This window comes from Pempheris klunzingeri, chromosome 8 (genome assembly GCF_042242105.1).
Source record: "Pempheris klunzingeri isolate RE-2024b chromosome 8, fPemKlu1.hap1, whole genome shotgun sequence".
NCBI lineage: Eukaryota > Metazoa > Chordata > Actinopteri > Acropomatiformes > Pempheridae > Pempheris > Pempheris klunzingeri.
In genome coordinates, this window is record NC_092019.1 from 19,905,342 (window position 1) to 19,921,585 (window position 16,244).

Sequence of the window (16,244 nt, forward strand, 5' to 3'; positions counted from 1 at the left end):
TCTGCTCTGCACTGATGTGCTCATGGCTGGGGGAAGGCGCACTACTCTACATGTGCATATGCTGCGTCTGTGTTTGGTTAACTGTATTTGTTCTTAAGCGTTTGTTTGCTTTTTACGTAAATCAGCAGGTGTCTGTATGTATTTGATTTATTAAATAGCTGACACACACGGTCCGCCTCTCCTCTCCACATCCACGGCACAGCCCGAGCTCTGCGGCTCCGCTGACTGACTCTGCGCTCTCCAAGTACGGTCACACCCGTCCCTTCACCCGGCCTCTGGATGCTGAGTGACAACGGGGCCTCGTGTGGACACAGAGCAAAACTCAGCATCAGGTTTTACGGTGAATCTGAAGCCGCTTTGACGAGAAGATGAATAAAAATACATGTAAGCTCTCCTCTCCTCGTCCGGCATCAGGCTAATCGATGAGGTTCGTGCACACGTGGTATCCAATCACAAGATGCCTGGACGGAAGCGAGCGCGAGCCAATCAGAGGCCGAGTAGGGCGGGTCGACGTGGAAAGCGTTGAGAGGGGAGTTCTTTAACATTTGGAGCAACAGCTGCCTGCAGAGCGCTGCCCTGGTCCAAGGTCAGCTAAGGTAGCAATGGAGCTCACTGAGGCTTTCGTGAACTTCCAGCTGGGCAGACCTCACATGCATCACTTGTTCGCTCTGCTTTGTCTCGTTGCCATCGTCTATAAAGTGACCAGCCTGCTCGTCCAAAGAAGGAATGTGTTTCGAAACATTGAAACTTTTCCAGGACCACCGGGACACTGGCTGTTTGGACATGTCACCGAGGTACATATGTAGAATCATGATAATGCATATGTCTGTGTGTCACTGCTCCATAGACCTGTTAACAAACTGGGATCCACACGGTGGCTCTGTGATTGTGTTCACAAGTTGAGGACACGGGACAGGCACCTGAAGCCATGCGAGGCCTGCTTTGGAAAGGGACGAGATGGGGGAGAGGACGATGAGGCAGAAAGAGAAAGATAAGGTGATGGAGGTGAGGGAGGAAGAGCAGCCATTGCCCCCTGTGCCCAGGATAGGATCAGCATCCCTGTGCTGCTCAGCTCAGTTCAAAACTAATGCAGCTCAAACTAATTATCACAGAGACAACGTTTGTTTTTTAATAGTTACAAATGAACCTACAGGATCAGTTCAACAGCACAAACACCCACCATCATTATAGTGTAATACTGTTATTGTTTAAATATATAACACATTTTGCTTATGCCTAAGTTTTATACACATTGAATAAGTCATATACAAATTAATGCAAACTCAAAAATGAAATAAAGAACTTCATTATTTTTAACCCACTGTGGCAGGAAAGACAAGTGAAGAGTCGCAGAGAAGGAGGCAGGCAGTGGATCCAGAGGGAGAGATTAACTGAGAGAACGTAATGTCAAAGGCATGAGAGAGAGGGAGCAGGCCAGCACTGTGGATCACTCATCGCTGCTTGATAGATCATTTACTCTGCTGCTGACTGACGTGTGTTTTTAACATGTTATTATCCACATTTTGCTCTTTAAACATGTGGAAATGCACCTATTTAGATCATGGAAATCAAAGTGCCCCTGAAAGTCCGTATTAATTTTGGAACCGCTCTGTTTCTAAAGCCCTGCATATGGCCATGGACCTGCACAATGTACATTACTAGTCGTTATGAAATGAATGGGCACAACAGCACAGGTATCTAATCTGGTATCAAATCTGAAATGCCTTTAAGTACTATTTTAAGGTATCACGGAGGTATCAAGTTTTTACTATTTTAAAGATTCTAAAAATTGTATTTGGTATATTCTCCTTTTTAAAGAGCCTTTCTGTATGATGAGTCATTTTACTTGTAGTTACCTTTTAATTGCTACTTTTACTTAAGTAGTGGATCTAAATACTTACAGATACAGTTGGCAAACATCTCAGTTCAGGTAAGCACAACATCCTCCCCAAGGCAATTTACAAAGCCTGCAGGCTTGTGTGTCTTCATTTTTTTTTTTTTTTTACAGTTTAAACAAGATGGGATGGACTTGGACAAGATGGTGAAATGGGGACAGCAGTACCCTTATGCTTTCCCGCTGTGGTTCGGTCCCTTTGTTTGCTTTCTCAACATTCACCATCCAGATTATGTGAAAACCATTCTGGCATCAACAGGTTTGTGAGCCATTACTTGACTGAACTGGCACTCTGTTATGTCAGTGGATGCAATTCAGCGCTTGACATAATCTCTCACGGGATCATTGGTTACATTTTGACAGCCTAAGGTCAATGTGTTTGTTGTTGCTTGTTTCCTAACAGAGCCAAAAGATGATGTGGCATACAGGTTTATTGAGCCATGGATCGGTAAGACTGCTTTGCCTTCCTCCTGCAGCATACTTTGGTTTATTACAGCATTTAGCTGCTTTACTGATTCGCCTGTTTCCGTCCTCAGGGGATGGCTTATTGGTGTCAAAAGGGATGAAGTGGTTTCGGCACAGAAGGCTCTTAACCCCAGGTTTCCACTATGATGTTTTGAAACCGTATGTAAAACTGATGTCGGACTCTGCAAAAACTATGTTGGTATGACAGTTTAGTTGTATAAATCGCAGTTCATAATAAAAAAGACCATAATGGCAAAGTTATGTTGGTTAAGTTGGTCGAGCTACTGTCGCATCTGTCCTCTCACTGTTGCCAGGACAAATGGGAAAGTTACGCAAAGACCAACAAGCCGTTGGAATTGTTCGAACACGTGAGCCTCATGACCCTGGACAGCATCTTGAAGTGTGCCTTCAGCTACGACAGCAACTGTCAGATAGAGGGGTAAGTCCACACGATGCTTTTTCTGCCCTTAGTAATTTCAGTGCTGTGTTGTCAGATGTTTGTCGCTCCAGCTGTCTGAATCACGGAATCAGGTCTACGTTCTCATTTCAGTGGTACAAATGCGTACATCAAAGCAGTGTATGAACTCAGTGATCTGATTAACCTGCGGTTCAGGACGTTTCCATACCACAACGACCTCATTTTCTACCTCAGCCCACATGGCTTCAGATTCAGAAAAGCATGCAGTGTGACTCACAGTCACACAGGTAAGATCTTATCACATGAATAGATTAATAATGATCTGAAACAGCTGCCAAATACAAATGATGCTGGATCTGATCAATTTGCAATATAGTTACACCCATACACTTTTGGTGTGTCAGAATCAGATTCCGCTTTTATTGGCAAAGTATGTGAACACATACAAGGAATTAGTTTTTCCACTGCTCTTGTGTACTTAGACACGAACAGACAAAAAGACTGCATTTGAGAGCGTTCTTTACTTTAAAGCATTTCTTCACACCTGCCTAAAACTTTTGCACAGTACTGTATGTAAGTATAGATGTAAAAAACTCACAAAGAGTGTGAAGAAAACAGCAGTGCAATGCTGCAGAGTGCAAAGATGCACTACATGCATGATTTAGGTGGTTTGGGGTGTGTGCAGTAAGTTCGAGCAGAGGATTTCTCGGATGATGATGTTGATGTGTATTTTAAGAGTTAGTGTGCAAATACTCATCCATTATCATTTCATTTGCAGAGGAAGTCATTAGAAAGAGAAAGGAAGCACTAAAGAAAGAAAAGGAGCTGGATCGCATACAGGCCAAGAGAAACTTGGACTTTCTAGACATCCTTCTCCTCGCAAGAGTACGTTGTGATGCGATATCAGCTGCAATCTGCTGAATTCAGAAAATCAGACATTCTTACTTTTGCTCGGTGTAATGAAATTGGTAACACATCACAAACATTTAAGTGAGTAAACTGTCCTTCTATGCCGACTGTCAAAACAAAGTTCTCGAAAGAGAAAATAAGTTGGGATTCTGCATAAGGTAAAAGAGGCAAAATCCCCAGTGCAAAACAAAACACAGAAGGCTGCATAAGGCATCTCATGTTCAGCATATCAATGGCCACTGACACAAAGCCTTCTTGTCCTCATATGAGCTACTCTTGAGCAGCGGCCTGGAGACAAAAACTTAAAGTCTTTGTGGTTTTCTACTTGTGGAGTGCCCTATTTCCAGTTTTTATCTGTTTCCTCTGTGTGTGAAAAGCCCAATTCCCCCGTTCACTTTTGACCTGGTTAAGGAGTGAACAGACGTGTGCTATCGCTGTCATTTCCAATACTTGGCACAAACCTGACTGCTGTTACCTCTATTGTACATTATATACTCTTTTATTATGGTTTCATTGTTCATTGTTGTTTTCCATTGTATAAGTTGCATAGTAGTAGTACTAGTAGTGACACTTTTAACAAATAGTACGTTTATCTTTTGTTTGAGTTTTTACATATATTTTGCTATTTTGTCGTCACTCTCAGGATGAGAAGCAGCAGGGTCTGTCAGATGAAGACATACGAGCAGAGGTGGACACCTTCATGTTCGAGGGCCACGACACCACAGCCAGTGGCGTCTCTTTTATCCTCTACTGTCTTGCCTGCCACCCCGAGCACCAGAAGATGTGCAGGGATGAGGTCATCCAAGCCTTGGATGGCAAGGACTCCGTGGAGTGGTAGGCTTACTTGTTGTAAACACTGCCATATGCAAGTTAAGTCAGCTTTTGCGTAACAACAGCTGATTTAATTGAGCTTCAGGCCGTGACTTTATTGATTAGAACATTGACTAACTAACACTGCACATCTGTCTTATTTTAAGGGAGGATCTCAGTCAAATTCCTTACACTACAATGTGCATTAAAGAGTGCCTCCGTCTTTACCCTCCCGTGCCAGGAATGTCCAGAAAAATTACCAAACCCATGACTTTTATTGACGGAAGGACTTTGCCTGGAGGTTAGTCGTGAATGTTTTTTGAAAATTCATTTACAGCAGTCAACGTACTGATCCAAACAAAGTAACGTTTACCCCACAGGGTAAAAGGTAAAATATTAACTTGTATTGGATAAGGGTTCTCTGTGCATCTTCCAGCAAAAAATGTAGCTGAATCAGGAGCTTCTTAGCATGAAGAGAGTACAAAAGGGATTGGAGCACACTGATGAATTCACAGCCTTTTTTTGTGCAAACATAAATATATATATATATATATATGTAATATAAATATACATATGACCTTAATTTTTGTTTTCCAAAGCCTTGCACAGCATACAGCACATATTTACCCTTTAAACTACATTTTTCCCCATTTGTTTCTCCGTAAGTGGCTTCAGTGTTGTTAAAATCATTATATTCCACAATGTCTGATAGTATCTTATATTGTTTATTCTGTATCAGCTAGTTTAAACTCTTTAGTTATTTTTCCACCGAGTGAAATATTCTCACCAGAGACTCCATATGTTTTTCTGGTAACCTATCAAATGGAAATATTTCAGATTCCTTTATCAATTCATACACATTTTCCCAGATCCCAGAAACACTGGTCAATAGTCAACGACTGACCCACAAACAGGCTTATACTCGTTCAGATGTTAAATGTGTGTAGGTGCAAAGTCAATGACCGACTTCCTGACAGGCTGCGGCCCGTTCACGTGTTATTTGTGTACAGTCCTGCACAACCCTAGACTAAATAACACCTTTTGTTTCTTATCTGTAGGATCTCATGTTGGAACAAGTGTGTATGCTGTCCACAGGAATGCGGCTGTCTGGGAAAATCCTGATGCAAGTCAAAATGACTTTGATGACATCTGAGCAAATCTTTGTGTAGTGTACATTATTAGATGAATCAGTGATCAAAAACAGTTTTTAAAAAGTAAAACCGTGATCCCTGGTCCAGACCAGTCATGATCTAGTGATGTGATATAGTCTTCAAACTGGTGAATAATTAATACAAAGCCTAGAACTCCCTGATTTGTTTTTCCGCCTTGTGTCAACACAGGTCTTTGACCCACTGCGTTTCCTACCAGAGAATGCTTCCAAGAGGTCGCCTCATGCATTTGTGCCCTTCTCTGCTGGGCCAAGGTTTGTCCACACCTGATACGGTGTGATCAGGTCACTGTTCAGTACCGAGGTTCTGGTTTACAGTTCTAGTCAATATTTTATAGTTAATAGGAATATAGTTCATAGCTACTCACTTTTTATTTTATGTTATTGCCTATATTTATCTGACAGTACATGTCTCCTCCAGTTTAGAGTGTCATTCATGTTCCACTGCCAAAACAAAAAGATTGAGATAGACACATCTAATAGCAGTTCATTCACCCTACTGATTTAGATCAGTAGGAAAGAGAACAAAGGAAAAGAAAAAGGCACCAGTTGAATGTACTGGGATTTATAGACAACATAAAAGATACACTTTACGATTCAATGGCCCCACAGTAAAAACCAGGCTTACATCTAGTTCATCATGTGCTTCATCGACATTTACTGCAGGAGCTATCGCCATATCTTTGGCTCCTCTCTATTCTAATATTATGTTAGCCCCGTGTTTTCTCCTGAGAAAGGATGAAATTCACGACTCATGATATGTTACCGCCCTCGTACTTTGTTTGCTTGAAAGCATTTAATTTATCGTCGTATCTCCTCACAATGATGCTGGTTTTTTCATGTTTTCGTCCCTCAGAAACTGCATCGGTCAGAACTTTGCCATGAATGAGATGAAAGTGGTGATAGCCCTGACACTGAAGAGGTACGAGCTGATTGAGGACCCCACTCGGAAACCCAAGATAATTCCTAGATTGGTGCTTCGCTCACTCAATGGCATCCACATCAAGATCAAACCCATAGACCCACAAGTGTAAAAGGAAGCAGCTCCAGGAAGTGCTATAAACTTGCAAAAAGGGAAGATCTTGAGGAGTAGAGGTATTTTAAAGGCTCTCTATACAAGATGTCTTTTAGTTTATATTTATTCTTCAGTTCCTTACTTTAAAGCACTTAGTTATGGTTTATAGTATCCAGTAATTTCTGAATTACGCAATTTATCCACAGCTCCAAACGTAAGAAACACTACATCAGCTCTGAAGTGGAGGTGTTGTATTTAGTGGCGCCAATAGTGGATATAAAATAATTAAAAATCCAGAATGATAATCCTGAGCTGATCATATTAGTATGTTCGACTAATAGCCACAGTCCACATGGAAGCGTATCGTTCCTGATGCTGTGTGATGACCATGGGCATTAGATAATTACTATAAATAAAGGGACCCAGCATCCTAATCCCTGAATCCAGGCCTGGCTGTGCTCTCCTTCACTTGGTTGCCGGGGTGCGTCCGCAGCGCACCGAGGTAGAAAAATCCTATTACTCAGTGATCGCTGTATCCAGAAAAAGGTCCCACGACTGATGAAGTAAAACACTGGTTCGATCACACATCCGAGGCCAGAAAAATATTGTGTGCTCGCCCAGAGTTATCAGAGCTGCATGAGCATGATCGGGGCCATGATTGGAGAGACCGCACTCTTGTTGGCATAACTGATGTGAACTGAAGCGTAAGTGTAGACTTTGTAATCATAACAAAACATAATCAATTAACCATAAAATAACACAATAACTATTGAGATTATTACGAATGATAACAAAAAAACATAATTGTAAGTTAAATACTACAATATTATACAACTGTAAAACTGAAGAAAACACAATAATCTGTTATTTTGTCAGCATTCAAATCTAAGTGAGTGTGCATAGATTCTGTTTTTACCGAAGATAAGGGTGGGTTTGTTTTTCTTCTTTGATTGTAAGGATGGAAATTGGAAGGCCATTTCTGGAGCCTTTTTTTAAAGGAAAATTGTGAATAGCAGACTGATTTTCTGTACCTGTTAAGTTACTCTTAAGATCTTATTTTTGCTCTACTGATGAGCATTTCATATTAAGTGATTTAAAAAAGGGGAGAGTGGTCCTCTTTTAGTTCGATGTACTTAGGTTCTCATGAAATGATTTAAATGTATTATCTAACTTTTTAGGCTAAAGCAAATGTTTTATTTTTAGAGTTTTTTTTACTAATGAGGTTAAATGTTTGCTCCATTTATTAGCCACTTAAGTTTGTTAGAGTCACGTCCAAAGGAATTAGCTTTCTTCATAAATAAGCTGTCAAGTGTTAATTTCAATTCCTGTAATGTTTTCTTATGTGTTATCACTTTATTTATTTCATTATCCAAGTCTGCTTTCCTTCTTGCTGTGAATCCTATCATTACTCCTCTCATGTATGTATGTGTGCCTTAAATGCATCCCAAATTCTACCTATATCTGGCCTGAGGGTCCATCCCGTCGGCATTGGTTTGGATAAATAATCCAAAACCATTCAACCTACAGTAATTTATGAAAACACAAAGAATGTTTTCCCTTTAATTTATTCTCCCTAACAGGCAACCTCTGAGGGAGGAAACATTTTGGGGGGTAGAAATGAGATGAAAGGAAAAGAAAAAAGGGATATTTTTTAAATATTTTAAATTGATAAAATGATAAAACGAGACAGTGAGAAAAGAGAGAGAGAAGATCACACAGATCTTCAGGTCCCTCCGTCCACACGCGTTGGCGGACGTCTTCTACAGGTCTTTCTTTTCTAACTTTTTACAAAGCTTTCACACTCACATAGAATTACAATCAGATGTCGAAATTAACTGTGTAGAATCGGATTGTCTGAATATGTGCATTACTTGCTGAAAAAAAAGCTTTTGTATTTTCTAATAGTTTTCTCAGCCGTTTTGATGAATGAGTAATTTTTCCCTCTACACATGTATATGTGATAAAGGAATAGGACCAATGTTGTCGTAGGACATTTGCACCAGATCAGGTTGTAATACACACAAAATTATGTTTTCCCTTCTTCATGTGTAAATGCATTATCCAATATGATACATTCAACCACTACACCACTACCGTGTCAGTAGTGGTTGATGTCAGCACCAGGTTAATCAAATAAAACACTTTCACTCAACTTTTTAGAGCCCTTTGGCATTTTGTCGGCCTTTGTCCAAGTTCGTAAAATTGGGATATAAAGCGCTTAAACATTAACTAAGTTTACAACCATGCTCAAGATGCACAACTTTTTGTGAAAGGGCTTAGCCTGTGCCATATGAGCTTGTTTTAACCAGGTATAAGTGCATCTGGTTAATGTTTGCCTAAAGAATAGTTCTGGGAGGGAGCAGTCTCTGATGCACTCAAACTACAGTAGATTACCTTTGTTCTTGGTCTCTGCCGTTTGCTTTAAGTCATCAAACGACTCGCCTTCAGAGGACCTATTAAGAGATGTATATTTGGAGTACAGGCAGGTAACCATTTTATCACAGCTGAAAACACTGTAGAGTCAAAAGTAATTCATTTTTTATTTACAGTCTTATGATTACAAAATCCACAAGGACAAAAAGTCACCAGCACAGTTTGTAAAAGTGAAACAACTCATCTCTCTTAGATCCCGGATCTCCAAGCTTTCACTTATTTTAAGATCCCATGAAATGGGCACTTGAACTTCCTAGAAAACATTAAACAGCTCCTTCCTGGGAAGGCGTGCATCTTCAGTGGTGACCTCACGCTGCACCGAACGATGCAACTTTAAGATCCAACCATTATTGTCATCCAATCTGTCTGCATGTACTTTTAACTCAGCCTACCATTCTTACAGGACTACTAGCCCCTTGGTTTGCAGTAAGATTGTTTGAAGTAAAGAAAAACAAAGTGGCGTCCTGGTGGTCTTGTGGTTTAGATGCATACAGGTTGAAGACTTTGGTTGCGGGTTATACCCGTCCCCAATTCTCGCTTAATTTCCTGTGTGCTGCTGTAGTAACACCCTCTCATGGGACCCTTACACCGGTGTGTCACGTTCCAATAGTTTATTAAATGTTTGACATGGCTAACTATGTGTTTCTGCTACAGTGCAAAGACACACTTCCTATGTCTCAAGCCAATTCTGGGCAAACTAAACACTGGACTATGCTGCACCACCATTCAAACATACTAAATCCAAACCCGTCTGTTCTTACTAACTGTAAATTTTACAGAAAAGTTTCTATTTGTTACTGTGCTGCTAATCTCTATAAACAGATCAACAGTTGTCAGACGATAGCCAGTAGGTTTCCGAGATTACTGTGCTGCCTTTGCAGTTCTGCTATATTGTGTTACTATTAGCCCGGTTAATTGCAAACATATAAACTGTAAAATTCTTGTATTTACAGTATACTGGTGCTGATTGAAATTGACCAACAAACCTTCTCAAACTCAATATACTGGAAATAAGATCGACGTACTGTTTGGACAAGGAAAATGGCTTTTATCTGCAGAGGAATCCAAATGAATGACTCGAAGCTTGCAGCACCACTTTCATAGGATGCCACAAATAGATTTTGGACAATGTGAAAGTTAACGGGTGCAGCAGGCCATGAACGATGGCACCTGCAAGTCTAAAGCCGTAATGAAAACTCTGACCTTTGTGCGCAAGTCACCATCTAGTGGCCTGTCGGACAACTACAAGACGCTTCAGTTGATGTCACATTGGTCTAACACACCTAATGGAAATGTTTCAGATTACACTTGATCACATTATTAATACAGCCCTGTGTTTTGATAGAAACTGACTTCACGCCTGGATTCTCTGACTTTCCTGACTTCTCACAGTAAAATATCTCGTATAAAAGTACTTTTTTTGCCATTTGTTTAACAGCATTATCAAAAAGGAGTGAAAAAAACACGTTTAGTAGAAAACAAAACCCAACTTTACATCAAACACCTCAAAAGCATAACTCAATGGCCCATCATACCCATGTAGCCTGTCACTCAAAGACAAACATGTCTAACTGCCACTACGAGGATCTGATGCTCACTGTAAAGTCTTGAAAATCTGTGTTAACTTTGTTTGCAAGACTCTGCCTTGTTCTGGCTCCGATGTATCAACTGCTGACTTGGTAATGTAGATGGTATCTTGTGACAGACTACAGGGAAACTCTGAGGTGCCTTTTTGTGATGATGATGAGTAACACGACAAATAAAAAAGAAAGCTGAGAAGCGAACGACTCCACTTCTGCCAGGTCACAGTCCCTGATGTATCTGCTGGTAACCTGAGAGTCAGCAGCCTTAAGAAACTGGTTAGATGAGTAGTGACGGGGTGGGTTTCTTGCCCGGCCAAGCTTCTTTGGCATATTTCTTTTTGCGTGGCTCGTTGTGGGTCTCTGGTAGGTAAGGGGCTGTGACGGGCGTGGGGTTAAGGGTGACAGGGGGCTGGGGAGCCTCCGGGGCCAGGTCCACCTCTGGTGCTGGATTGGGGAAGGGTAGAGGAAGCCCTCCCTGCATAGCTGCACCTCCTGGAGCTCCCGTTGGCTGGTTCTCATGGCTAGTGGGGGGCAAGTCCCCATAGAGACCACCGCCCATGCTGTAACCGTGGATACGTTTTGAAGTCAGGTCATCGAGACCCAGAGTGTTTTGGCCCTCTGATCTGCGTTTCTGTAGCAGGGATGACAGAGTATTAACTTCTTAAGTCATACATTTAGCTCCAACGGTTACACCTTCAGGTAATACACCTAGCCCGTTGCCAATTAAATTATCATAAGTGTTATACAACATAAATGAGGACACTAGTTATTTTTGATTGAAACAGATGAGAAGCATTTGTTCTGAGAATAGTGGATCAATTCTCACTCAGTGAGCTACACAGGACCAGCTATCATTTTGGCTGCTCAACACAAAGAACTGCTTAGTAGCCTGCCAGCTTTAATGTATCAACAGAATCAGACATTTTTAAATGACAAAACCAAAGCTTACCTTGATGGGGATGACAGCAGTCTGCACCATATTTCTAAAGCGTCCCACCGAGGGGTCTATATCCTCTGGAGGATTGAAAACAATGTGTTACAATACATTGGTGAGTGCATTTGATATCTTGAAAGGTAGAAGTGCACATATACAATCAGATACAGTGATATAGCTCTGTTATATATTTACAGCGTGGCTGGAGTCCCCTCACTGTAAAACTGCAAGAGTATTGTGTGAGTAAATTTTCTAAAAGTAGCTGAAGTCAAAACTAAATTCATTCACAGTAACGTGCTGTAGAACAATCTTAAAATCATTTACAACATATTAACTATTTGAAAACAAACTCACAAACTGTGGTTTGGTCCTGCTGATGAGAACAACGTAGAGTCGTTTACAAAAAGAGTCGATTGTGGTATGTTTCATTGTGTTTTCTTCTATACCACCCTCACTGTGATTTGTACCTGGGTTAATGATGGAGTCTTCCTCGTTGAAGGTAACCCTGGAGTTCCTCCGTTTCCTCTTAGGCCTCTGGATTTCCAGGTTGCCCTCCTCAATGGTCAGTAGGGAGATGCGTTTATTGTGGGCTGTGTTGAATTCTGTCAAGTTCTGGTCGGATGCAGACAGCAAAAGAAAAATGTGTTGTCACTCACTGATGTCAAGTAGTACACCAACGGCATAAACATGACTGAACGAGTTAAGAACAAGTAGCATCATGAAACTAGAAAAGTAAACATAACTACTTGTTTATTAATATACATAACAGGTCGTATAATCAGATCTTATGTTCATTTTATATGTTATGTTATATGTATATGTTTCTCAAATACACTCACATACACTATGACCTGTGAAGATTTAAACAAAATGCAAAATATTACATTTCATGAACATATCTATAAAAATATCTAAAAAGGACTGAGACATAATAGAAACATTGTTCTGCATCCTTTAGCAGTCTAAAACAGCAATTTGTGGCAAGAAAAAAGGTGAAACAACAACAAAACAACAAAAGGTGACACAAGATGTTGTGATTTTCTTTTTCCTTCATGAAGTTCATGTCTGAGAGCATGAGAAATGAAAACTAAATGTACCTCCAGCTCTGTCTCTTCCTCTGGAAGCCCAAGCAGTCCTTTCAGCTCCTCATCCTCTCCCGTCTTACTGTCTCCTGTGCCAGCGGTGCCTTGGGTTTGGGGTTTCTCTCTGATGGTGTAGGTCCGTGTTGAAGCCCCAAAAGATATTGTAGAGTCTATGGGAACCTGCTGAGGCTTGTGGGCCTCCAGGCGGATGTGTCCGAGGAAAGTACCGTGTGCTAAAACAGAATCAAACACCGAGGATTGCATATTTTAGGCCAGATTATAGTTTTTAGATGTTACATTATGATGGAAGTAAATCTAAATGGAGTTGCAGGGCTGCAACAAACATGTTTTTATGATTTATCCACAAATTATTTTCTCAATACATTGATCAATCTGTGTTGGAAAGTAGCTTTAAACTCCAAAAGTGAAATATCAAAATAGCTGTTTGACCAAAAAGTCCAAAACTCAAAGATATTACATTTACATGGATATAAGACAGCAAAGCTGGAAAACCTCACAGTTACAAAGCTGGAACCAGACAATGTTTAGCATTATTGCTTGAAAAGTGACCAAAAGGACGAATCATCAAAATAGTATTCCTGTTTATAAACTAACCAATTAATCAACTAATCTTTTCAGCTCCACTGTGGCCAGAAAAACAAGTCTTTGTAGATTGCAGTCTATTTATTAGCCCTTAGCATTTCCAGACAGTGATTCTAAATATAAAATGTATGTAAAATGCAAGTGTGATTGTGATCGATGCCTTACTGCTGTTTAGGTCTATGAGAAAGACCCTTTTCAGGTGTTTGTGATAGACCAGGGCAGCATGGACACGTGAGCATGACTGATGGTCGATGGTGAAGTCACACCAGTCAGGGTTCCTCCCAAACAGGTAGTACTTCTTTTCATCTATGATCAATTTCTACAGGGAGAGACGGTTTCAGTGAGTCGTGGCCATCAAAACAACAGGGGAAAATGTCTGTAAACAGTCTGTAATGGCTCTGTGCTCCTGAGCCATAACTCTACAGCGACGCTCCCCACTGAAGAGCTTAAATCTCAGGGCTGATGCTGCTCTCGCACCGTTTGAAGCCATACAGCCATAGAAAAATCCCAGAGTGCAACACAACTGGGAAAAGGTGGACTGCCAGGCTCGTATCTGGTGCTTTCAAAAATCACACATCCTCCCACAACACTACACATCGCATTCTTAAATAGACTGTATAATAGTCTGATCTATAATAATGTCCTAAAGTGCCATTTCCATTTACCTCCATCAGTTTGTCTCCCTTCATCACGTCCAGATGAAGACCCGGGGGCGGCTTGCCTGCCCTGCAGCAAAATATTTAAACAGTACACATTTTAAGTTGACCATTACATCCCATAAATGAATATCAACGCGTTGTTTCTCTCCTCGTGCTTAAAAAGTCTCTTATCTACAGTCAGCTAATGCAAATGTTGGTCGTCATCCTTTCCATGAGCAATGCTATCTCACACATCAAGACAAAGGCTAGAAAGGTTATCACGTCCCATTTAAATGAATGACCGCCTTGTGCTCATAACTTACACTCTTGAAATTAAACACACGCAGCATCCTCTTTCGGAAAAGGCAAAGAAAACCCACCCAACGCCATTAGTGAATCAGCGGCAGCACAAGCGGGTTAGCATGCCAGCTAGCTTGGCTGCTAACGTTAGCTACACTATCTGCAAGCTAATCTCGGACCAAAGCTGAGTTATTCAAACGGGTGGTTTGCGTTGTTTTGCTCGTTTGCATCTGATATCGCATTCCAGCTAAACAGATATCATTTTAACACGTGCATTTGCTCACCATGTTGGACAGTCGAAAGGAGGGGGACCCTCTTTGCTTGTTTTAGTCGCCATCTTGCCTCATCTTCTCGGTGCCGCGGTGCATGTTGGGTAAACGTCACCTCGGGCTGTTTCGGGTGCTGAGTAGTGGTCCTACAATCCTGACATGTTACATCCACATTAGACCATCAAGTCAATTCAAGAACATCCACTGTGTCCCTCACTTGAACTGGTACGAGGCAAGTTGACCATGCTCACTGCACCAGTGATGGGGGAAGTATTCAGATCCTTTACTTTTGGTACTTTCACTGCAATTATGAATACTGGGCCAGTTTAACTTTAGTAACTATTTGTCAGATGATCAGAAGCAGTTTTTAATAGATGAATCAGTTTAGAGGCGTGAGGATATTCACAAACCATAAAAAAACACTCCTAGACTTCCGGAGCAGATACATGGAGGTACAGCTCGTGGTTTTCACTGGAGAGGAAGGGAATGAAAATTTTTTAATGTGATGAATAACTGAAGTTGTCAGACAGTAGAGATGAGATTTATGACTCTTTGAAGGGAGCCGGATCTTGAGGAGCCGTTCCTTTCAAAGAGCCGTTCAAAAGAGCCGTTCAAACGACTGACTCGTTGTTATATTTACTTATTTATTTATTAGAAGTCAACCATGGGTAACTTGTTTTCATCAAGGAAACAATCACTGGTAGCAGTTGTAAAATAAGATTTGATTCAGAATAATTCAAACTTATACATATCTATTCTGAAATATTGATTATAATTTCATTTGGCTTGTGTTTTCAGTGTAATCATTCCATAAGATGGTGCCATACCAACATTTGACAGTGAGATCACTATTTTGAATTTTCCCCTCAACTAAAAAACTTTGTGGCACAATAAAAGCTATGCAGGCTGCAGATAACTTCCATGCAAAATAATTTTAGTGTGAAATTTTCCACACATGAACATTTTAACAATACAGAAAAAATATGAAAATAATAAATAAGTATATATATAAATGATATAAATAAAACTAGAATAGAAATTAGGACATGATACAAATGTGAATGCATAATTGTACTAAACTACCTGGTGTGTGTTCACCTGAACTACTTTACAAACAGGAACTCAGCTCCTTGACTCAAATCCACATCAGAACAATGGAAACAATAACAAATAACTTTTCTTCAGTCGTTAATATCTCCTGCTCCCTGAATGTAAATCTCTTCAGTCCAGTCGGGCGGCGCTCACTAATATCTCCTCCCCTATGCTGCGCATCTGTTTAGTCGTTCAGGTGAAGGCAGCGTGGACAACTCAGACTCGTGGGGCACACAGGTGACACATGAAGGCAGCGCAGACAATTTGCATATAAGAACGGCTCGCAAACGAACGGCTCGCAACTGCGAATCGGTTCTCATCGTTCACTTAAAAGAGCCGTTCAAAAGACTCGACTCGTTCGCGAACGTCACATCTCTATCAGACAGATGTAGTGCAGCAAGTAGAATATTTGCCTCTGAGATGTTGTGGATTGTGTGGTTGAAGTAGGCCTATAAAGCTGCAAAAAAAAGAAAAAAAAGGAAATACTTGTAAAGTACTAGTAGCTCGAATTTGTACTTAAGTACAGCACTTGAGAAGATGTGCTTCTTTACACTCCATCACTGCATTGCACTGACATCATAAGTGAAGAACTGTAAGAGGGGAACTTTGCACTCCCTCAAGAGCCACTGGG

At 40.8% G+C, this 16,244-nt stretch overlaps 2 protein-coding genes across 3 annotated transcripts; one reads left to right on the forward strand and one right to left on the reverse strand.

Annotated features, from left to right (window-relative positions):
* The first annotated feature begins 566 nt into the window (after positions 1–566).
* cyp4t8 (cytochrome P450, family 4, subfamily T, polypeptide 8) lies at positions 567–6,981 on the forward strand. Its single transcript, XM_070836176.1, has 12 exons — positions 567–794; positions 2,009–2,153; positions 2,298–2,342; positions 2,431–2,558; positions 2,674–2,798; positions 2,910–3,064; positions 3,556–3,662; positions 4,330–4,520; positions 4,664–4,797; positions 5,555–5,619; positions 5,837–5,919; positions 6,521–6,981. Exons 1-12 carry the CDS (start codon positions 603–605, stop codon positions 6,696–6,698), a joined length of 1,548 nt encoding a protein of 515 aa, XP_070692277.1. The 5' UTR covers positions 567–602; the 3' UTR covers positions 6,699–6,981.
* Positions 6,982–9,214: 2,233 nt separating this feature from the next.
* ppp1r8b (protein phosphatase 1, regulatory subunit 8b) lies at positions 9,215–14,611 on the reverse strand. Of its 2 annotated transcripts, XM_070836079.1 has the most exons (7): positions 14,537–14,611; positions 13,980–14,040; positions 13,480–13,633; positions 12,727–12,944; positions 12,097–12,241; positions 11,645–11,709; positions 9,215–11,326 (listed from the first exon to the last, which is right to left on the reverse strand). In XM_070836079.1, the coding sequence occupies exons 1-7, from the start codon at positions 14,587–14,589 to the stop codon at positions 10,973–10,975; spliced, it is 1,050 nt and encodes a 349-aa protein (XP_070692180.1). In that variant the 5' UTR covers positions 14,590–14,611; the 3' UTR covers positions 9,215–10,972. The 2 variants fall into 2 exon arrangements, with proteins under 2 accessions (XP_070692180.1, XP_070692181.1); XM_070836080.1 differs by lacking the exon at positions 13,480–13,633.
* Positions 14,612–16,244: the final 1,633 nt, after the last annotated feature.